Source organism: Lemur catta, chromosome 3 (genome assembly GCF_020740605.2).
Source record: "Lemur catta isolate mLemCat1 chromosome 3, mLemCat1.pri, whole genome shotgun sequence".
Lineage (NCBI taxonomy): Eukaryota > Metazoa > Chordata > Mammalia > Primates > Lemuridae > Lemur > Lemur catta.
Window position 1 is genome coordinate 59,870,760 of NC_059130.1, and position 24,307 is coordinate 59,895,066.

General features: G+C 40.7%; 1 protein-coding gene across 2 annotated transcripts in view; it reads left to right on the forward strand.

The window, feature by feature from the left end:
- LPAR3 (lysophosphatidic acid receptor 3) overlaps positions 1-16,566 on the forward strand; it is an 80,622-nt gene extending 64,056 nt beyond the window's left edge. For both annotated transcript variants that reach the window (XM_045547642.1, XM_045547641.1), the window contains exon 3: positions 14,766-16,566. In XM_045547642.1, coding sequence (XP_045403598.1) covers positions 14,766-15,094 — 329 coding nt within the window. In that variant the 3' untranslated portion in view covers positions 15,095-16,566. The remainder of the gene's footprint in view (positions 1-14,765) is intronic.
- Positions 16,567-24,307: the final 7,741 nt, after the last annotated feature.

Below are 24,307 nucleotides of genomic sequence, written 5' to 3' on the forward strand. Positions count from 1 at the left end.
AGCTGTCCAGTGATATCACCTACTCTGGGGGTGACAATGCTGATGGTGGTAGGCTCCACTTGTCAAAGAAGGAAGGGAATGCTTCTATTTAAAAGATTATTATTTTTTTTTTGAGACAGGGTCTCCCTCGTCACCCCAGCTAGAATGCAGTGGCATCATCATAGCTGACTGCAACCTCAAACTCCTGGGTTTAAGCTGTCCTCCTGCCTCAGCCTCCCGACTAGCTGGGAGTACAGGTGCATGCCACCACACCCAGCTAATTTTTCTATTTTTAGTAGAAATGTGATCTCACTGTTGCCCAGGCTGGTCTTGAACCCCTGAACGCAAGGGATCCTCCCTCCTCAGCTTCCCAGAGTGCTAGGATTATAGGCGTGAGCCACCTCACCTGGCCTATTTAAAAGATTTTTAAGCTTCAATTATCTGGAAGATGGGCTTATGTGGCCCTTCATCCTCTAATAATAGGTAAATGCAGGAATATAACAACTCCACCGCCACAATACATAATCTGTGGTGGCTTCTATCTCCCCTTGCCCCATCTTCAGATGGGGACCAGTCATAGTTGTGCTCGTTGGGGGAGGAGGATGTGATCATTTGGAACCTTCTGGCTCACTGTACAGCACAGTATGATTCCCTGTCTTTACCTTTGTGCTTTTTGTGACTTAATAATGTACGAGAAAAAATTTTAAGCTAATATTGAAATAACAAACTTTTCATTTTACACAATTGGTTTTTATTGGTTCCACTTTGAGGGTTATGGCGTGCTTTTACCATTTAGTGACTCCCTCATACTCCTGCTGTGCATTTACCTGTTTAGTAAACTACAGATAAAATGAAGTGAAACTGCCAATAAAAGATTCATTGGGAGAGGCAGCCATGACCTTCTAGTTTCTCAACTTGTGGGGTCAATCTTACAGTGTGTCTTGTCATAGAAATCTAGTGCATGCAAATGTATTTGTTTCCAGAATGGAAGCAGAAATGGTTTTAGTGAGGGTGTATTATTTAAAACAAAGATATGCTCATGGCAAAAAAATTGAGGCAACAATAAAAGATGTAAAGAAGAAGGTAAAAATCCTTTTGATCATACTACCTAGAGATTATATCTGCTAGGATTTTTGGAGATCTTTTCTAAGCACATGCATGCACAAATGCATGCTTAACTTATTGATCAGTTTAATGAATTAATAATCAATTAATTTAGTCAGGATGGAATCATACTATATATAGTGTTTTGTAACCTGTGTTTTTGGGTAAAAATTATATTATGAGCATCTTTCATATCAATATTATTATTGTTTTCAATAGCTGCATAGTATATCACTGGATGAATAATAATTTATTTGGCCAAACCTTCATTGATGCAACCCAAATTTAACTCTAGCTTTTTCATAAAATTCCTCCAATTTTTAATAAAATTTCTAGATTTCTGAGGAGTTTTCTAATCTTAAATTTTTAGAAGACCAAGTGCTTCCAGCCATTCAAAGAAAATCTCAGCTAGAAAAGAAAAAGAATCTCCAAAACCACAGTATTCACAGAATGTTTCTGACCTAAAACTTAACTAAAGTTCTTGTTGAATTTTTCTGATAAAGATTTCATCAAAAGTGGTAAATATTAGCATGGAGAAATGAATTAGTAAATATTCTTCAGACTATCTATAAAAATCACATCTTTCATTTTTTAGATATAGCTATTGAGCACCACTGAGCTGTAATACATATTATATGTTATTATATATAGTGTATTTATATATAAAAATAACTATTGAGTGATGGAGTAGTGATGTTACTACTAGCAGGGTCATCACATTGCACAACTCCAGGGGGCACCATTATCATTATATTCTCTGTGAATGACATTTTCTGGAGTACTACAGTGCACATCTATATGCTGGTTTTCACATCATTTAAGTAGCCCATAGGGTTCTATTAGTACTTAGTCTGATTGCTTTGTAACTTTTGAATATTTTCCATTCATGTATTCCTTTACTCATTACCAAATATTTCTGAATACCCACAGTAAGGGAGAATTGGGATTCTGAGGACTTGCCCACTTCACTGTTGACCAAGACAGGCCAGGCTCTGCCTCCTGGACCTTTTTCTGTTTGAGTTAGAAAACCTCATTTTGTTTAATGGTGTATTTTTAAACAGAGGGAGCTTATAAACATAGCGTGGTGATCATAGACTTGTGACTGGTGTAGTAGAACAGAGAGAAAAAGGACAGTCCTGGGGGGAAGAGTAGCAATTCAGGGGTCTCCTTTGTATCACCTTTATGCATAATGCACAGCCATAGATATTCTTAACATTGCTGTTGATTCAGAAACACAATTCTCAGTGAACCTCCAGAGGACATGGATTCTAACTCTCGTGGGACCATTAGGCAGCATTCCGTTGCATCATCTCACGTATACCCTGCGCGGCATCATTTATTCCGCTGTCTCCCTATCTTGCTATTCCTGGGGATGAGCACAGTGTGTGACACTTAACAAGTGCTCATTGTATGTTAGTTGAATAAATAGTGAATTTCAGAGAGCATTCTGGGTACTCCATCAAGACACCAGTTTCTATTGGAATCATGTGACAGGCATCTTCAATTTGACTGCACAATTCTCTCATGTGTCACCACGCAGAGCATCCATTTTTGCCTTTCCCCTCTGTTACTTGGACTATACTTTGTGACTAAAGGAAGCTATGACAGAAGCCCATAATCATCAAATGTAAGAGCCAGAAGGAACTTTACAGGGCATTCTAATCCAGCCCCATTAATATATGGGTGAAGAAACTGGGAGCAGAGAAATAGAATAACCTTTTAAAAATCATACTGGAGTCTGGGGTCTGGATTCCTTGCTCCTTCATGTAACAAGCATTTATTAAGCAGCTACCAGGTGTGTGGCACTTGGCTAAGCACTGGGTGTCCCAAATTAAATAGACACAAAAGAGATCTCCCCTGAGGGTGTCAGTCTAGCAGGGCAGCCAGATGCATACAGAACAGGGCGGAGTGTAATCAGTGTGTGTGCACGCATGTACGTCACATAGCAGCAACTGAAGCACTCTCCCACGTCTGCTTATAAACAGCAAGAGAAGTAAACAGCACTGTCTGAGCAGCCAGAACCACCAGCACTTTCTGAGTGTTTCCTGTGTTGGGAACTCTCCACATATTATCTCATTTAATTTTCACAAAAATCCTGTTGGGTCGTGTCATCATGCTCATTCCATACCTGAGAAAATGAGGCCCGGGGAGGTGAATTGGTTTGCCCTTGGTCATAACCAGGATTTCAACTCAGGATCTGCTTGATTTCAGGCCTATGCTCTTTTGACTATAACAGGGATAGTAAGTGAGTTTCATCTCAAGGACAAATTCCATTTGATTGCTAGAGGCTGCTTGGGGCATTGTGCTGCAAAGGATACTAGGTCATATCTGGGCTCAGAAGCAAGTAGTGCTTGGTTGATTAACAATGGTGGCCATGGGTGTAGGATGGGAAGTGATAGCCTATGTCAGGACTTTGTCATCGCTGAGCTACAGACCATGCTGTACTTCTTCCAGCCATCTCTCTGTAAGTCAGAGTGCTTTCAACCCACTCCCTCAATGCCTGCTACTTCCTGTTCCCTTCCTCTGAGCTCAGAATGGTATTTTTGCCATCTGGATGTCCAGAATCTTGTGTCCTATGCAGGTCAACTTTCCTGGGCAGTGTCCCATGCTGTAGTCCTTTCAAAAATTTTCAACCTCATCAAAGTTATATCTTTTTTGCATTCCCCCAGGGCCCTGTTCTGCATTAATGGCAGTTTATGTGATAAAATATTACATGTCTACAGCTTAATATGTTAGCATTTCTAGGTAAGGTACAGCAGAGGCATTCCTGATCTAAAGGAGCATCGTTAGTGGGAAGAATTTCAGATCCTTGGGAAGGCTAGTTGGGATCTGTCAGTCTTTAAGATTATGCCAGGCAAATGGCAGCTACTCTGCCAGTACACACAACCAACCTCACACCTTTCCTTTGCTGCCAGAGAGCCCTTGATATTATAGTGAGGTACTGAGGTATTGTTGGTCAATACATATAATGCTTAAAGTAGAATCTGGAGGTAGAGATGGTGTTTTCTTACTTATCCAGTTTATGACTTCCAGCTGTTGCCCAGAGTTAAACACTAGAATTAGGTCTAGGGCAGTGGTTCTGGCTGGTATGCCTCTGCTTTAAATTTTATCTCATAACCCCTTGGCATCAAGATTTTCAGTTTTCCAAAGCTGGCCACAAATTTAAAATAAGTATCCAAAACCAGTTGTTATCGAGTCAGAAGATCCAATAGTAGTAACAATAGTGTTAAATGAATCATTTGTGGAATGTTTAACTGTTCATCATCTCAGTGTTTTGTTTTCTGCAGTAAAAATAAGTCAGATTTTCTAAAGGTATATATTTTCATTCCTTTCACATATGTGACGATCTATTTTCTGAATTATTGGACTTCCAAAACGCTGTGGGTAAGTGAATATGAACTTGACTGCACATCACATCTGGAAGTGTTATTTTTAAATTGTTGAACAAATTCTCTAATGTCATAACGGCATTTTCACTTGAATATTCTATTAACGTGTGATTTACACATTATAATGTTTCTAGCCAAAAATAGATATGTACTTTGAAATTTTACTTTTAAAATTTCTTTTCAAATAAGAAGAGCACTTTCCTAGGATGAGGTCCACAACCTGATTTTTAAGCAGAGTTGTAATTTTCTATTTTAGTAAATCAGACAGCCCTGTGGCTTACGAGGTTCGTATTATTGCTTGTGCCCTGCTGCTTTTTCCTGGACTAAAAACAAAGAATAACAGAGGGAACAGATTTAAAATATATCCTCCTGTTTGATGAAATTAGTAGTCCATGTGCCAAAGTGAGACTATTCTGTGTGAGTGATTGTTTTTATCATTACAGATGTTTTATTTGTGTGCCCTTCACATGTCAAGATTTTTTTTGTTAATTGCATGTGTGAATTTTTAAACAGATGAAAATATGGCTACAAGTCTAACTAGAAGGAACAGAAAAGTTTGTGTCCTAAAGAACAAGCTTCATGTAACTTGAGATCTTATGTCACCAAAACCCCAGGAATGCTGAACTGTCTTAAATACATCCCATCGAGGAGTACTTCTCCAGACGGAATGTTGTTCTTCCCTCTTATTTCCTATAATGTGGAGATGAGATATTAACCAGGGTATCGTTTGAGATGTTTTGTAAACTCCCAAATTGGGGTGGGGAGTGGCTATAGATTATCTAAACAATAATGTTGACTAGGGACTTTGAAAGATCTTTTATTTCACTTGTCACCAGTATTTTCATTTGTAATTGTACCTTCCAAAGTGTTACATGTTCTTTAATTTGATGTTTCTGATTACCTTAAATTGCAGTCATTAAGATATCATCTCAGTACTGTAATTGAATATTCTAGTATACTATTCACTATACTTTAAATATTAACATTGAACTCATGTTATTGATTTTTGAGTACAGCACTCAAACTAGTTTATTTAATTGCTAGAGGAAAGCTCATTTATAGTCTAATTGGACTATTAGTGAGTCTCTTAAACAGGTACTGAAAGAACATAGAACATCATTAAGGTAAAAAAAATCACTGCTTCTTATCAATATAACTGTCCTATCACTTGGCAATAGAAGGAAATAGGTTTGTTATCCAAACTTAATCATCATGAAGACATACACTCTCAGTAGCTAACACGTGGTAGGTGATTGCTTAGTAAATATTTATTAATGGAAGGACATATGGCTTTGGCTACCACCTACTGTTGATGACTCCCACATCAACATTTCAATTTGGAGCTCTCAGAGTTCTGACCCACGCTTCTGGCTGCCTCTACATGTCTCCAAGTGGAGTAGCCACCGATCCTATAGTGCCCGATGCCTCGAACTGAACAGCTGTCTCCCGGTTCTACACCTGTCTCCCACCCCCACCCATCCCCGTGTCCCCTCTTGGTTATCACAGCCACATGCCACCCTCACCCAGGATTCTTTCCTGCCCTCACTTCCCAGATCCAAGTATTCGCACAGTTCCTTCCTCACCGGCCCTCTGACCACGTATTTCTCTCTGTTTCCACCACTGCCTGTTCAGATCCTGATCATATTCTCCTCGATTTTAGCCAGTCTTCAGCTGAGTCACCCTACGCAGGCCCGAGGTTCTCTGATTTTACCATGCTAAAGCACTTCCCCAGGGAGCTAACACTGGAGGTGCCCGATCATACCTTCCTCAGTTTCTCATTCAGCGAGACGGGGTTTTTAAGAAATCTGAATTTTAAGCAGGTAGCTCAGGTGACTCTGAGGCAGCTGGAAGCAGACTTCCAGTTTCACATATACCTCTAGTCTGTCCTGAGCACTCAGATAAAGCTTTGCTCTAAAATTTAAGATATATCCGCAGCCCTGATTAGAAATCTTCAAAGAACTACCCTTCTATAGCAGTAGGTGGGGTGGGGTTTGGTTTATTTTTGGGTTTTGTAGCAATGGGGACTCATTCTGTCACCCAGGCTGGAGTGCAATGGTATGATCACTTCACTGCAGCCTTGAACTCCTGGGCTCAAGGGATTATTCCACCTCGGCCTCCCGAGTAGCTGGAACTACAGGCATACGCCACCATGGCCAACTAATTTTTTTGTTTTTCTTTTCTTTTCTTTTTTTTTTTTAAGAGATGAGGTCTTGCTATGTTGCTCAGCTGGTCTTGGACTCCTGGGCTTAAGCAATCCTCCCATCTCAGCCTCCGAGTAGCTGGGATTATAGCCATGAGCCACTGCACTCAGTTTATAGCAGTAGTTTTTAAACTGTGGTCAGAGAATTTGCCAAGGGTTCCTCAGGGTGTGCGGGGGGGGGGGGGGGGAGGGGGCCTGTGGAGTATGAAGACGAGAGCAAATCCTACTACACGGGGCTTTGGTCAACACCCCTCCCTCTGTCTCTTTCTTTAGTCAGAGCAGCTCTGATTATGAAGTTTAACAAGAGATTTCCTTTGGGAAAAGTATTCCTCTATGTAAAGAAAAAAAAAAAGATTTGAAAACCACTAATCTGTAGAAGTGGATTTCAAACTTTTTTTTTTCTTTTTAAATCGGGACCCACAGTAAGAAGTAGTGTACATCCTGTGTCACGGCCCAGTACACACACGTTTTTGTGTGTAATTGAAACAGGTTTCATGAAACATACCTTACTATACTTGAAGCATCTGATACTTTCTGTTCCATTTCATTTTTTAAAAAAATTGCTGGTTGCAACCTGCTAAATTGATTTCACAACCCACTGAGTTGCTACTGAGTCTGAAAAACCTTTGATCTAGCCTTTTTCAATGGGGCTCCTTTATGAACCATGGAACATAGAAATATTTTCTTAATCCTCTCAAGGATGGTACATAACTCATATCGTTCTAGATGCTTGGGAGAGAAGTTAATTCATTACGTACAGTGGATGCCTAAGGGCATTCAGACTTAATTCCCTGGATGAACTCATGTTTGAAAAAGGCTTACTAGTGTCTGATCTACACAATAAATCCAAACTCTTGAGGTTTACACACACAGCCCTTCTGGGTCTGGCGCATGTTCACCTCTTGGACTTTATCGTATTTCCTCAATCACCCACCTGGGTTAAACCATCCTGAACTATTTGGAATTCCCCAAATACATCATGCTGTTTCTCACCTGGGCACAGTCATTCATGCCCTTCAACTGAGACCTCTTGGACAGTAGTTAGAGTCATCAGGTCCAGTTCTGTCCCTGTCCATCCCTGAAGGGCAGATGTACACTGTTCACATCAGCAGGTGCTGCAGCTAATACAGTACCTAGCCCGGTGTTGGCTCTTAATAAACCAGTTACATTGACCTGACTCATCTCCTTTGTTACTGAGTGTGGGGCACCATACTAAGTTCTAAGCATACAAATAGGCTGCTTGCCTAGAGAGCTTATAACACACCTGAGAGACAGGACATATGTATTAAAAAACTATCTCCAGTGTAGCACAATACTCAAGAGTTTGCATGGGACAGTCAGGCCTGGGTTCAAATTATGACTTTTCTACTTTTTGGCTTGTGAACCTAGGAGAAACTCTGGAACTACTCTAAACTTTAAATTTGTTGTATGTCAGACTAGGATAATAATAAGAGTAACAACCTTGTCAGGCTGTGAGTTTTAGACAGGAAGTACATGTAAAGCCCTGAGCACACTGCCTGGCCCAGAGCTCTCAGGAAATGATTGAGTGGAATTGAGCAGCGCCACGTGCATGTTGTAGGTGGAAAGCGCCACGGAGTTGAGAGCAGGGAATGGTCACTGTGGGTTGGAGAGATGGGAGAGTTCCAGTGGAGGAGGTGGAACAGGAGCTAAGCTTAGAAAGAAAAGTAGGCCTTAGATGAGGAGATGGGAAGGCATTCCTGGTGGGGTGAATCAAAGAGCCAACAGAGGCCCAGAGGACTGTGTATGTCTTGCCTGTAGACTAGTCTCACTGCTAGTGTTTGTATATTTATTTATGTGTTCCTGTTCAAACATTTTTCCAAAGGCAATGTGAAGATATTGATCTCTAGAGATGCTTATTTTCTCATTTTAAAGAATTCTGCCCCTTCATGCCTTTTCACAGCTTTTTGCTATGTCTGTATAGTGTCTACAATTTTGCCGATGAGGCCAGATTGATTAAAGCATTTTGGGTCAGCGTAGAGAAATGGTTTACAAAACTGGTTATGCATCATAATCACCCCAGAAACTTTCTAGTCCTACATATTCTTATGTCCCATTCTAGAGATTCTGACAGTTGGGTCTGATGTGGGACCAGGGAATCTGCATTATTTGGATGGCCAGCCAAGTTTGGGAACCACCAGCTTAGAGAATTCATCTTAATAAGCTTTTAACCGTACCCTCTTATAACTGTGTCTGAGAGCCAAGTCGAATTTGTTTGAATTTTATGGGGAGTTGAAACTCATAGTTTCACAGAATTTAGCAATTTCTATTCGGAAAAGAGTTCAGAAGCCACTTAGCCCTATCCTTCATTTCAGAAAAGTCCCTTCCCTTTGTACATCTCAGGGTGATCCAGGCAAAGGAAATACCCTGGTCAAGGGAGTCTCGCTGCCTGTTGAACAAAGGATTCCTCTCTTAAATACATTTATATACTTAAAAAGAAATCTTACATCCAAATTCTGCCTCTTTGTACTTTTCCGTTTGTTTTGAGGGACCCACTGGAATGGGCCAGGGTAAGTCTGTGCTTCCTCTCTACGTGATGGCCCTTCAGGTTTTTGGAGAGAATTAACAATACATCGTGTCTTTCCTTAGCCTTTTCTGCTAAGGAAACATACCTAATTCAGGAGAAACATACCTAATTCCTTCCCCTGGTTCCCAGATGGACACCTCTGGATCCACTCCTATTTGTTAATGCTTGATTTAAAAAAAAAAAAAAGTGATCTGGGCTTGGCATGAATTCATTTTTGAACCCTGCTGGTTCCCAGCCGTCATAGTCTGAGCATTGAGGCTAGATACTCAAGATATTCCTTCTAATTTTCTCTTCTAGAATTTATTGAAGATTGATAGACGATTGACTAATATATATTTTCCAGGATCTGTCACACACACACCCTCTCCCTCACTTGTAAGAATTAGTGCAGTTGCCCATTTATATGTTTCTGACATTTCCACATTCTCTAAGAAATCTCCAAGATTACGGATTCCCAGGGCCAAAACCATTCCTGACATTTTTTTCACCTTTTAAGGGTTTTTTTTGTTTGTATTTTTTGGAGGGGAGGGTGCTTATATCTAAATGCTGACATACAGTACAAACACCCAAAGAATGAGCTGTTAGATAAGCCGTGCATCCATTCGGAGGTGTGTGTGGAGCCAGGGCTTGGCCTCCAGGCAGAGGAGTCTCAGAATGGCGTGTTGCCCAGGGTCACTGCCAGGGAGTGTGATCATCTGCTCAAGGCAACATCTCTGAAGCTCCCGCTGTCCGGGTTAGCAGCCTGGTGTGTTCTGTCAAAGAACACTCGCTTTTTTTTTTGTTCATTGGAAACAGTATAAAGATAAGGGCAGAAGATTTTTTATTTCTCTTCTCACCCCATGGCCAGCCAATATTTTTGTTGGATTTCTCCCTTCCATCCATCCCTCCTTCCTCCCATCCTCTCTGCCTCTTCCTCTCTCCCACACTTCCTTCCCTACTCTTCTTTGTCTCCTTCTTTTCCTCTTCTTTCCTCTCTCTCCTTCCCTTCCCCCTCCCTTTTTTCCTTGTCTTGCCAGAAAATTCTTCTATTTGCAAACCAAAGAATGACGTGTGATAAATGCAGCTTCATAGTCAGATGTGACATACTATAGAGGGGACTTTAAAGTCCAGAAGCACCCTCTCCCTCTACTCACTTTGGTAGTAAGACGCTTGTGGCCCATGGCTAAGCAGCCTAGCATAAGGACAGGAGCATAGGCTTTGGTGCCAGGCTGCCTGGGTTCAAATCCTGGCCCTGCCACCTACCAGTTGTGTGCCTTTGAACATATCACCTAACTTCTCTCTGCCTCAGTGGTCTCAGGTTTAAAATGAGGGTAGTATTAGGACCTATTTCCAAGGGTTGTAATATAGATTAAGTGGATTAATTCATATAAAATGCTTAGAACTGAACTTGACACATAATCATTGCTCAATAAAAAGTTTGTCAAGTTTTAACTGAATGATTATTTTATATAATTCAATGCAAAGGGAAAATATATATGAATTACCATATTATGAAAACCAGAGCATCAGTTTGAAGATTTGTTTAGAGTGTTTAGGTCACCTGATTAATTCAAGCCAGAGTTTCATGCTGGGGAAAAAAAAATCACATCTGAAAAAATGGGAATGGAGTTTTAGGAAAAAATTGACAATTTACTTTTATCCTTTTTTTGATGTGTTTGTGGGGGGGTTGTGTATTCTATATCATTCAAACAAAACTGTATAAAATATATGTAGGCCTTAAAGACTAACACATAAAAGAATAAAAAATGAGAATATCTGTGTACTTGCTACCCAATTTCATAGAATATTACCAATATCTTTAGAGCCTCCTGGTGCCACCCAGGTGGCCTCTCTCCTGTAGAGATAACCACATCATCAATTTTATGTTAATCATCTTTTTGCTTTTGCTCATGGTTGTACCATATATGGATGTAATGTTAGACATCATGTTGTTTAGATTCACCTATTTCTTTTTTTTTTTTTATTTCAGTTCATCATGGGGGCACAAAAACTCAGGTTATATGCATTGTCCATGTCCCGCCCATCCCCCTGAGTTAGAGCCTCAAGCGTGTCCATTATCCAGACAGTGCGCCTGGCACTCACCATGTAGTCATACCTCCATCCCCTCCTACCCCACCTCCCCGAGTCAGCACCTTCAAACATGGCCATTCCACAGACATCATGTAGTCATACACCCATCCCCTCCCCCCACCCCCTGCCTCAGTCTGATATTCAGTTGGTATCCTTCCCCGATGTGCATTTAGGTGATGATCAGGGAAACCAATTTTCTGGTGAGTACATGTGATGCTTGTTTTTCCATTCTTTGGATACTTCATTTAATATAATGGGTTCCAACTCTCTCCAGGAGAACCAAAGAGATGTCGTATCACCGTTATTTCTTATAGCTGAGTAATACTCCATGGTATACATATACCACAATTTACTAATCCATTCGTGAATTGATGGGGATTTGGGTTATTTCCACATCTTTGCTATACCACAATTTTACATTAACGTTGATTCATTTCCAGCATCTTATTTTGTTTTTTATCTGTCCCATTTTGTCTATGTCACTCTGCTTTCTTTCATACTGAGATCTTTTTTTCCTTTCCTTTAGTTCCATTTTTCCATTGGTTTGGAAGTTATAGACTCTATTAAATTTCAACTTGTGTATTTAACAAAGTATAAAGTTAGTGTTTTTCCCTCCTTCCCATTCCCACGAGGACCTTGGAACACTCCCACTGAGATTTCTTTGGAATTACGGAATTTCATATAGAAAGTTTCATAGGTACAGCTTTTGCTGTCTGGCTTATTTCATTTCTTCTTTCCTGACAACATAGTAACCCTCTCTTGGGAAGCAAAGAGAACAAGAGTGTTAAACAGTTATGGGAAATACAGGCCACCGGAGCTGATGGGGCCTTACAGATTATCTAAACTAGTGTTTTCCAAACTTTTTGACCAAGCCCAACAGTAAGACATATACTTTACTTCATAACCAATGTCCACATAAACATAGTTTATAAAACTGAAACAAAACTTTCATGAAACAATGCTTCACTTAATCTATGTAATGCACTCTGAGCTATTGCATTCTCTTCTTTCATTTAAAACAAAAAACTGGTCTTATCTCATTAAGTTGATTGTACATCAACTAAGGGGTTCTGACCTACAGTTTGAAAAACCTAGACCTACCCTAAAGTCCTCAATTTACAGCTGAGGAAGCCAAAGCCCAGAGTTGTGATGTGAGTCTCCCAGAGTTGTTCAGGAAGAGTTAGGACCTGAATCTCTGATCTCTCAAATCCAAGTCCAGTTCTTTACTCACATGTGTCAGCCAGACCAAAAAGAATACAAGATGGACCAAAAAGGGAGCCATTGGTGAGCTGTACTTATGGAATAGAGAATTAAACCTTCCTGCTATCTCCTAGACATCTAATTTTGGGGGAAACATCATACTTCTCATGGTAGCTACTGCTTAGTGACCCCAGCACAGCATTGGGCACCACTTTCTGTCACCTCTGATCCTCACAAACACCCCACACAGTTGGGTTTATTATCTTGATGTTATAAAGCATGGATTGGAGGCTCAGAGAAGTGACGTACTTTGCCTAATTTGGGTAGCTCACAAGGTGAGGAGCTGCTCATGCCTGTCTGGCCCCGGAGCTCATGGCACTTCCCTACCTTATACCATATCTCTGTAATCCTTGACTTACCCTGCTTAGTATTGTATCTCTCAGAAGGAAGATGAAGCAACAAGAGAAATACTGTCCAGCACTAAGTCTAACCAGTAAGAGTAACCAGTTGGTGATATGGTTTATAGATTTGCTTGTTTATTCTGTCTCCTCTGCTAGTATTTTAGCTCCCTGATGGTCCTCACTTAATTCACTGTCTAATACAGTTCTCAGCACATTGTAAACTTGAAATGAGTATTTACTGAATGGATAAGTGAGCGCATTGAGATATAAGGACACTGGGAGAAAGCAACCATATCACACTACAGAGGCGGGTCACATAGTGGCCAAGAGTACAGCCTATAGGGAAAGACTGCTTGTGTTCAAAATTAGGTGTCTCTTGAAAGCTATTTGATCACAGATACATTACTTAACTTCTCTTGTGCCTCAGTTTCCTGGGAATAATAATAATGTTAACTGTATAGTGTGGTTCTGTAAGTTAATCAAGGAAAGTGTTTACATCATTGCCTGGCTCAGAGTGAGCATTGTATAAAGGTCAGATGTTACTGTTATCTGCAGTTATGATAACTAAGTAGGAGGATATTGAACCTGTGTCACACATTTTAGAAAAAAAATATCCTGAAGTCTAGAAATGAGAGAAGTATGATCCAATAGCTAGAGATTCCAAAGAAACTACTGTTCGTGTTCAATTGCAGAGTCTAAAAAGCACATTTCCAGCTAACTCATCATGAAAGATTTATTTCTGACCAAAAAAATCTAAATCTAGAGCAGATGATTAAGCAGATGGCCTGTGAAATGTCAAAAAGAATATAGTGCTTACTAAGCATCAACATGGATTTATGAAAAATAAAATTTTTGAGCAAGTGACTTAGTTAAACCAACTAGGTCAGAATGCCATACACGCAGTATGTCGTACTTTCAAGAAAGCATTTGTTAATAGAAAATCTGATTTACAGAACAGCACAAAGTACGGTTAAATGTAAGGCCTGGAATCAGAGACGCCTCCCCACATGTTCTCCTGGAATTGGGCCTCAGTTTTCTCATCTGTCAAATGTGGATAATTATTGCAGCAACCTCCTAGTGTGGTTCAGAGAACTGACAGACCACGCGTGCGCACTACTTCTTTTCTTGTGTCCCAGGAAAATATATCACCACATGTATGGACATTTGTACTTCTGGAGCAGCTTTGCTGAAGCAGCTGCTGCTCGTCTCTAATCCCAGTTGATTGGTACATCCAAAACCGTTTCCTAGTGCTATGATAGGGTCGTGAACTTGCTAGAAGCACCTTTCCCATGGAGCCCTAGTTCCTCTTTCTGAGACTGATCACTAGGTTTGAGGTTGTTTTCTCTGCCAGGGCATTTCTGTCTGGCATGAGGAGCAAGCAGTAGACGCAAGTCACAGTCAGGGCACGGGTGATGAGATGCAGCATTTAGGAGACCTTGCCCAGGACCTAAGAGCCTGTGAGTTCCAAGGCAAACTGTCAGTGTGTCCTGCATTAGTCTCACTATCAGGAATGAGTGGTCTCCTTATGTCCAAGCCCCTTTGCTTGCTGTACTCAAATTCCAGCTCTGCTACTTTCTAACTATACAGGGATTTTATGTAAGCTAGTGAAGATATGTGTCTCAGCTCCTCCTGATCGCGAGACCTGGGTAAGCAGATAAGAAGGTGAAATAGACCGTGGGTGATAGTCCCGGAGGTTCCCAGCTGTTTGTCTCTAACAAGCCCAGGTCTCAGACGCCCAGATGGAGGGTGTAAGTTTGCGCTGCAGTTGTTAAAACAAATGTATGGTCCCTTGACAGCACTGCCTGAAGGCGGGGCGGGAAAGAGCTGAGTAAGCCGCCTGAGGTCTGAGCGCACTTTCCTTCCCTTCTCTCCTCCAGGGGCGTTCGTGGTGTGCTGGACCCCGGGCCTGGTGGTTCTGCTCCTCGACGGCCTGAACTGCACGCACTGCGGCGTGCAGCACGTGAAGCAGTGGTTCCTGCTGCTGGCGCTGCTCAACTCCGTCATGAACCCCATCATCTACTCGTACAAGGACGAGGACATGTACAGCACCATGAAAAAGATGATCTGCTGCTTCTCTCAGGAGAAGAACCCGGAGAGGCGCCCGTCCCGTGTCCCCTCCACGGTGCTCAGCAGGAGCGACACGGGCAGCCAGTACACGGAAGACAGTATTAGCCAAGGCACGGTCTGCAACAAAAGCAGCTCCTGAGCCGCCGACGCCCCTCCGCCCGGCCAGGCCTCGTCCGGGGAAAGAGCTGTTAAGAAGGGATGGTTACCTGTCTCTAGCAAAGCCCGTGCACAGTGTTATTTGAGGTCTGAGTTAATCACTGCTAGATTTTTTTTCGGTTTAATTTTTCATAGTTTAAAAGCATGGGCAGTCAAGAGAGGACACGATGCATTTAGAGGAAATGCACGGAAAGGGAGGAGACTGCGCACTGGATTCCCGCTTGCCGGGCTGGGGACTGCGCAGAGCCCGCCAGCCTGGGCGCCTTTGGGGCTGGCCCCCATCTCGGAGCCATTCTCTGTGTTTCAAAAGGATGTCGTTAAAAGGGCTTAAGCCAAAATAAATAATTAATAACGTTACTTGAGCCACGTTATGTAGCTGCTTGGAAAGCCTATGTAGTTCTTTCTGCATGCATTTAAAATTTTTAGAAGTGCTTCAGCAATGGTTATGTTTTTCCTCCAAGAAACTATGGCCAGTAGCTAGGTGTTCAATAGGAATCTAAGAATAAATCAGTAAGGGCTCCAGATTAAACTTACTTTGTAACTGAAAGAACATTCTGAGGAAAAAGACTTAAAAAAATGACAACAACAAAGGTAAACATTCAAAACCTTGTTTGAAGTGAAAAAGGCCGTGATATGTGGTCCTCTAAGCATGCACGTGTGTGTGTATGTGCATGTGTGTATTTATACAATTGAACTTTGTATTTAAAGACTCTAAGGACACCAATGGTGAAGTAAAGTCACTGGCCACCTGGACTTTCCAGCCTAGGACTGTAGCTGTAGAAATGACCTGTTGTGCTCTAAAAGAATAGAGAAAGAGGTGTTCACCTGAAAATAGACATTTTCATACAGCAGAGTAGCAGGTATTCTGACAAGCAGGCTGATGCCTTCCATTAGAATCGAATATGAGCTTGACTGCTTATTTTCAGTGACCTCCGTACCACTGGTGGCTTGTCAGATTCAGTGTGTGGAATAATTTCACATCTCATTTTGCCCAAGGTTATCAATATACTTCTGGTACTTGTCTTACCTGTGAACTGAATCTTGATCTGGGTTCTATTTTGAATTTTTCTCCTTCAAAGACCTAAGTTGGCAACATGGAGGGCAAGTCAGTAAAAAAGAAAAATAATGTTTTATACACATAGGCAACTGACCAAAGTTTTCTATGTAAAGCATTTAGAGTATATTCTGATTTAAAATAAAATAACTTCAAGGCAGATATTATAGTATTTATGTAGTTTGCAAAGGTTTACATTTTTTTGCTATTGTGATGTAACATTTACGTGCAAAAACTACTTGTAATAAAAGGATTTGAGAAGTCATGCTTTTAGATATAATAGCCTAAAATAGAGAGTATTATGATTTGAAAGTGTAGATTTCACAAGCTCTGTGTAGTAAGTGGGTCTGTCTGAAGCTTATATCAAAGCTACCAATAAAATAAAATTTAAAAAGATCTGTTCTCTCTTGTTGAGGTGCATTATTGCTTTGTGTATTTTCTAAGTAAAAATATAGTTTGTGGTAACTATAGCACACATTTCTATTGCAGAAGAAAAATCAAATTTGCCATGAAGTACACACTCTCAATGTTTTATGTAAGCATTTTGAATCTACAGCTGGCCAAAGGGTAGAGAATTGAAATTGAATTCCAGTCCCCGAATAGCTACTAAGGGATCTTTAAAGGTTTTATTTTGAGGAAAGAAACATTTTTAGTACCCTGTAGCAGAGTGCCATATTCAGAATACTGTCTGGAGGGCATCCAAAGTGTGGAAACTCAGGGTAGAAATATATAGCTTTTGTTTTCAATGCACACACACATCTCAGTGAGGGTGCAAGAGTAGAGAAGTCATGTATATTTAGAAATCACAAGTGCCAGGGGTCACGGAGGTCACTGAACTGGAAGGAAAAAAAAAAGAAGATATAATTTTTCTCTTTAGATTCTAGGATCCCAAGCTAATACTGAGACCTTGAATCAAAGACCTTATCAAACTTTGAATCAAAGCATGGGCTACTCCCATGCTAAATGAGATTTCATTTTCTTCCTAGGTTTACAGCACTGTCCAAGTTCTGTAAAACTGTATTGGTTCTGATAAATCTGTATTGGTAAGAGACTTTAGTCCTTCATGAAGACAGCCTGCTTGGAAAGAAGAACTTCTGGGAAACAAGTTGTTGAAACTTTGTGGTGAATTTATTTTTTAAGTGGGTAGCAGACTTGGACCCAGTTTGTGAACCTTTACAAGCGTAAGCATGGAAATTGTCATGGCACCCTGGCCCCATTTGTGTAATTCCAAATAAAAACAATACTAAACCATAAAATAAATGTAACTCTCTGACAAAGTTCTAATTTTCCCTTCTAATCAGCACTTAGATGCTTTTTATAAATACTAAAAAATAAAAATTCAGAAATTTTGGTGCCCCAGCTTCACTGACAGGTGGAGCACGTGCTCAGCCCATGGTTGGATAGTCCAGGACCAAGGACCAGCGGAGTCAGCAGCCAGAGCATCCGGGGGCACAGGGTGCAGCTCTCTTCATCTGCAGATGTCGCCCCACGTAGACCACAGGTATGCCATGTTCCGGGTTTGTTGAAACATGACGTTGAAAGTGTTTTGTGCTTATTAGTTCATTAATCCTCTAATCATTCTGGAGGGGGGGACAATAAGATTACTTGGCTCTCTTTTTTAATTAGTTGCGTAGGCATAATGAAGGTAAACCCTGTGAAGATATCCATGAAGGCGACTTAGAGACTCGAGCCCTGGTCAAGCCCAGAGGAAAAATAACCTACATCATAATGCATTTCACTGTGTACTAAAAAGAATTAAAAACATGCAAAAACAGATCTGACTTACAGGAAGGAGGCTTAACAGAGAAAGAAGTACATCCCCTTTGTGGACCACTAAATGTGATGTAAATTGCACCCCCCTAGGGCTCCTTCCAGTTTTACACATTGTCTTTCAGGCATAGAAGTTGGAGTTAGAATCATGTAGAGACATGAAAAAATTTTAAAGTAAGGGAAGTTGCATTTTGTGTGAAGGATGCTCTCCTAAACACATCATGTAATTTAAAATACTCATAATTTAAGACTAGTTTTCACAGAGAAGTAAATATTAGATGGGAGATGCTATTGCTCTGTGTGTGTGTGTGTGTTTTGCCCTAATGCTATATTTTATCTTCACATCATTCTTTTCAATGCTTTTTAGAGTGTGTTCTCTCTTAAATTAACAGATGGTAAGCTATTGATGGCAGTTTTTGAGGGTTCAGAGTGTTATATCACCTATAACTTGTGAGTGAAAGGTTTATAGTGCAGACAATAGCATAACAGTCACTGGAATCACATGTGGATGTCCTAGTGCACATCAATAAAAGTGTAGGTCATGTCATACTGTGTGATCTAGCACCTCTGTATGACAGTCCGTGAACACAGTTTGCAGTTCACTGGGCCAGCCAGACTTAGAATTTGCAGTTCTTGGTAACTTTTTAGAGAGTTGCAATTTTATGAAGCAAAACTTTATAATATTTCTCTACATCAGCAACTTCAACTTTGAACAATTCAAATTTTCATAAAATGTAGCTGTACTATACTTGTTATTGAGAGCCTGTACATTGTACATTAATAATAAGGCATATTGAAGAAAAAAGGGAGAGGCTTCCTGCCACAAATCCATGTTACATCTTTGTGTGTATTAGAAAATGGTATCTCTTCCTCAAAACATTTTTGCATCTATTGGAAAAACTTTACTGCTATCTGCTAGAAAACTATGCTAGTATATATATATGCCTGTCCACAGGTGACTGGCACATGTAGTATTGGGCAGTTCACCACTCACATAAATGTATATGATGACCATGTTAAAGAAAGCACTGGATTGAAATTCAAAATACCTGGCTTCTGATTTCTGTTCTGCCCTAAACTATCTATGAAACTCTAGATAATGATTGCTGATCTCTTAAATGAGAGATTTAAATTAAATGATCTGTAAGGACCTTTCCAGCTCCAAAATTCTGATCAAATGCATCATCTCTCAGATGAGAATCCTGGAAAGAGCCCCAAGTCTTTGGATTCTTTGCAGCTTATTCCTTGCATAGGGATTTCAAAGCAAAGAAGCTCTGTTTTCATTTTTGCAGTGGTTCTTAAGCTTTAATGTGCATAAGAATCAACCAGGGAGGCTGGGCACGGTGGCTCACTCCTGTAATCCTAGCACTCTGGGAGGCCGAGGCGGGTGGATCGCTTGAGCTTAGGAATTCGAGACCAGCCTGAGCAAGAGCGAGACCCCGTCTCTACTAAAAATAGAAAGAAATGATTTGGACAGCTAAAAATCTATATAGAAAAAATTAGCCGGGCATGGTGGCACATGCCTGTAGTCCTAGCTACTTGGGAGGCTGAGGCAGGAGGATCGCTTAAGCCCAGGAGTTTGAGGTTGCTGTGAGCTAGGCGGATGCCACGGCACTCACTCTAGCCCGGGCAACAGAGCGAGACTCTGTCTCAAAAAAAAAAAAAGAATCAACCAGGGAGACAATCTAAAATCTATGAGTTTTAGGCAGGTGTGAAACATGTTATCATAAATCCATCATCAATACAGGGGAGAAAGGATTTCTAGTATAAAATGGAACTGATAACCCATATGGAGAAACTAAGAAGCTTGATGATCTGCTTATATTTGCTAAGAGTAAACTTACATTTGAAAGTTGTAAGCTGCTGTTTACTCTACCAAGGCAAGTAGAAAACTATACCTTTATTTTACTTAAACGTAACCTACATCTTTTGAACATTTCCTAGGTGCTGGGAAAGCACCCCCCCCCCTCAAAAAAAAAGCCCCTGTGCTTATAAGAATGAACAAAATCATAAATCAAACATACACACAAATAAGGAAACTAAAGCAAAGGGAGCTGAAAATATTAAGGGTGGACATGGAGGTATCACTTCAAGGTATTCCATTGGAACACTGGTGATATTGGTGTTGTATTTTTTAGATCTGGCCTCTATAGTATGATTCTTGATATAGAACTCTCCAAGACCTGGGCAAGAAAAAGAAATCATATAAACAGGCTACTTTTTGGGTTTAAAACATTTTACATTTTATGGGTAGGGGTTCTGATACTGATAATCTAAACTAGATGTCTTTGTTCATTTTCTGTTTTGCTTAGCTGAATGCCTGTCCACAGGTTTATGCAAATCTAGGAGATGGAACATATCACTCAGTCTTCAGTCAGGAAAACAGAAACCATTCTGGGTACGTGAATCATGAAGGTATTTAAAACAGGCAATTTGATGCTTATAAAACAGTTGGAAAGGCTAGAGGGAGCAAAGGGAAGCCAATAGTTAGCTCTCAGGTTTGCAGCTAGTTTTTAGAGAATTACCGCCCCGTAGGTCAGGGACTTCCGGAAACTGCCTCCCAAGGCAGATGACCTGTGGAAGGACACCAGAGGCCACTGCAAAATCTCAAATCTCAAATCTGCTGCTAGAGGAAGAGTATGGCTCCTGCTAACTTCTGCCCTCCTCCTCTCCCACACTTGTCTGGCACTGGCAGACTCTAAGCTGAGATATGTAGTTCCCAGGCTTCCAGCCTTTCAGATACAGGGGAGACCATATGGAACTGACTGTCAACAGACAAGCCAGCACCCAGAGAAAGGAAAAAAGGAAAGGGAGAGGGCTCTTCTTGGCTTCTGGAACTTTTCCCTTTCAAAGATACCAGTTTTATTAGTTTTTCTTGACTGAGGGAAGAAGATACTATAACAGTTCTAGAGTAAGGGGTGAAAATTCTCTAAAAAATAAAGTGCTGATACATATAATATAGGAATCCCACATTGTAATATAGGGATCCTCTGAAGGCTGAATGGAAATAAAACCAAGAAGAACATAAAAGCATAGTTCACTTAGCTATTCATCATCCAAATCTGTGACATGAAAGTTGAGATTAGAGCATGAGAACTAGAATATGTATGGTCATAGTTGCTATACAACCACGGCAAATGTATCACCATGTAATCCTTCCTTCAGCTTTCCAAATGGTGAGTAGAATAGCTTCTTGGAACAATAATGAATGAGCAAAGATAAACGTAAAATCTGGATATGCAAAGTCACTTAAAAGTCAGATTCAGTGTTGCTGTGACCGTAAAAGATGCAATGGCTCAGTCTGGTTTTAGAGAGCAACAGTAAGAGATCTAAGTTTCAGAGTTTGTGGTTTGTTTTGGGGGAAAATAACACTAACATTTTTTCTTTTGATAGAAATGTGGGCCTGATTAATGTATCTTGTAAGGAAGTTGTAATTTAGGGATTATCTTGATTTTACAAATGAGGAAAATAATGACCCCAAGATTGAATGAATGTTTAAGATACACAGTGACTAAATCAAGGATCAAATTTCACTATCTAAGTTCTCCTTTAAATTTTCTTCTCTGTTCAGGAAAAATTAGCTTCCTAATAACTGTATATACATTCAGATTTTGAAGAGCCATGGTTACTAATAATAGGTTGAACCTATTTTAAGGATTAAGAATGTTTGTGTTTTTTGAGTAATTCAGTTTCTGAGAATGTATGCTAAAGAAATGATTCTAAATTAGGGAAAGACTTTGTATATAAAGGTGGTTAAAACAACATGACTTAGAGCAACTGGAAACTTCTAAACAATCTATTCAAGCACAGGATAAATGTAAAGTACTTCTGTCAAGCACATGGACTCTGGAACCAAATTGCTTAGATTTATATCTTAGCTCTTTTACTTACTAGCTATGTGACTTTGGGCAAGTTCCTCTATGCCTTGGTTTTTCACCTACAAAATGGGGATAGCAAAAACACCCATCTCAAAGGGTTTTTGTGGAGATTAAGTTTTATGTAAAGTGCTTAGAATGGTGCTGGGCACTGTGTATGTATAGTTATTGTTGATGGAATTCTATTAGCAATTTAAAATTATAGGTATGAATAATTAATAATATTGAAAAACATGTATCATGTAGAATTTGCTGATGTATTGGTTATGGTATCAAGAGATGTGTTTTAAGGATGACTTCAAGGGTGTTGGTTTGAACTACTCCAAAAATGGAATTGCTTTTCACTGAGATAGAGAAAATAGTAGGAGCAGCAGATGTGGGGTGGGTGGGAATCAGGAATTCCATTTTAGATGTGTGACATTTGATGTCACAGAGATACACCAGGTAGAGATGTCAAGAAAGGAGTGAGATGGCCGGGCACGGTGGCTCACGCCTGTAATCCTAGCACTCTGGGAGGCCGAGGCGGGAGGATTGTTTGAGCTCAGGAGTTCGAGACCAGCCTGAGCAAGAGTGAGACCCCGTCTCTACTAAAAAAATAGAAATTATCTGGACAACTAAAAATATATAGAAAAAAAATATCCTGGCATGGTGGCGCATGCCTGTAGTCCCAGCTACTTGGGAGGCTGAGGCAGAAGGATCACTTGAGCCCAGGAGTCTGAGGTTGCTGTGAGCTAGGTTGATGCCATGGCACTCTAGCTTGGGCAACAGAGTGAGACTCTGTCTCAAAAAAAAAAAAAAAAGAAAAGAAAAGAAAGGAGTGAGAAGATAAATGGATCTGGAGCTCAGGGAAGAGGTCTGGATAGTAGATGTTAATCTTGGAGTCACCAGTATCTATAAAGTCATGAGGTTAGACAAAAATCATTTGGATGGTTAGTGTAGATAGAGAAAATAAGAGGTCTGAGAACTGACCCCTAAGGATTTCCAATGTTTGAGGTCAGAGAAATGAGGAGAAGCCAGTGGTGTAGGAAGAGAACCAGAGCTTGGTGGAGACCTGGGAGTGAACAGTATCAAATCCTGCAAGTTGAGGCTTGAAATTTGACTGTTGATTTGGCCTTGGAGGTTTTTGGCGACCTTGACAAAGCTGTTTCAGTGGAGTAGAAGGGATGAAAGGCTGATTGTAAAGAGTTCAAGAGAGAACGAGAGGAGAGGATTGGAGATAGTGAGGACAGGCTAGTTTTGAATTTTTGCTGTGTGTTTGTTTTTTCCTGATGAGGGATCAGATATGGGGCAGTAGCTGGAAAGGCACTGGAGGTGAAGGGAGAGATTTATTTTGAGGCGGGAATTACTATAGCACATTAGTTCCTAGTGGGAATGGTCCGGTATGGGAAGTAACCAGATGGAATAAGTGATAACTCAGAGGAGAGGTGACAGTTGCTGGAAGGATTGGGCTCCAGGGTGTACACAGGTGGAGGTGTCTGGTCTTTAACCAGAGCAGGGACTTTCCATCCATTGTAAGAGGGAGGAAGACAGGTTATTCATGCAGGGAAGATGTGGTGATGGGGGGATTCACTTTTTTTCTTCTACCTTATTGGTGAGTGAGTGCCCCAATCATTAGCAGAGAGCAATGATAAGGCAGGAGGAGTTGGAGTTTTGAGACAGAAGGTGAGAAATCACTGTCCAGAGGAGTGGGGCAGCGAGTGGACCAGGGGACTTTGTAGGGTTGCCAGACCAAGGCCCCCCAGTGAGGCTGGAGGATGCAGATTTAAGGTGCGACCATTCAGAAAGATCATCTGTTTCTCTCCAGCCCCTCTAGCTGCCTGCTCTAGTCATGATGTAGACAGAGAGTTGAATTGTGTTGTCAGGCAATGTCTGGGTTCCACCAGTTAAGTCAGAATCTCTGGGGCTTGGGCCCAGTCGTGGGTGCATCCAAAGTGATTGTCAAGTGCAGCCAGGATTGAGATCCATGAATTAAAGCAAAAGGTGAAGAGAAGATGCCCCGAGGAGCCTGAAATCCAGGGAATCCAGCTGAGAAAAATTCAGTGTATGTTTAATTACCTAAGTGTGGACAATTTAACTGCTATCGTAATGCAGAGAACAGGAGCCAAGCAGGGGGAAATAACATTGATTAAGTACCTACTATGGGTTAGGAATTGTGTTAAGTACTTTATGTGCTTGGTGTTGAAACAACCCTTGGAGATAAGAATTTTAACCTCTACTTAGAGTAAATTGGTGAATTGCCCATAGCTTCACAGCTAATGAGTTAGCCAGGATTTAAACCCATTTACTCTGAAATTTTTGCTTATGTTTTCATGGAAGATGTGAGACTTGAGCTGTATGTTAAAGGAGGAGGGGGTAGAGTTTTGATTTTGGAGATGCAAGAGGGCTTCCCAGCTGGAGGAAAAAAGGCTTAGAGGCAGGAAAGAACATGATAAATGCAAAGAATAGGGAGAATCATGCCTCCTATGGCCGGATAGGTTGAAATAAATGAAAGAATGAA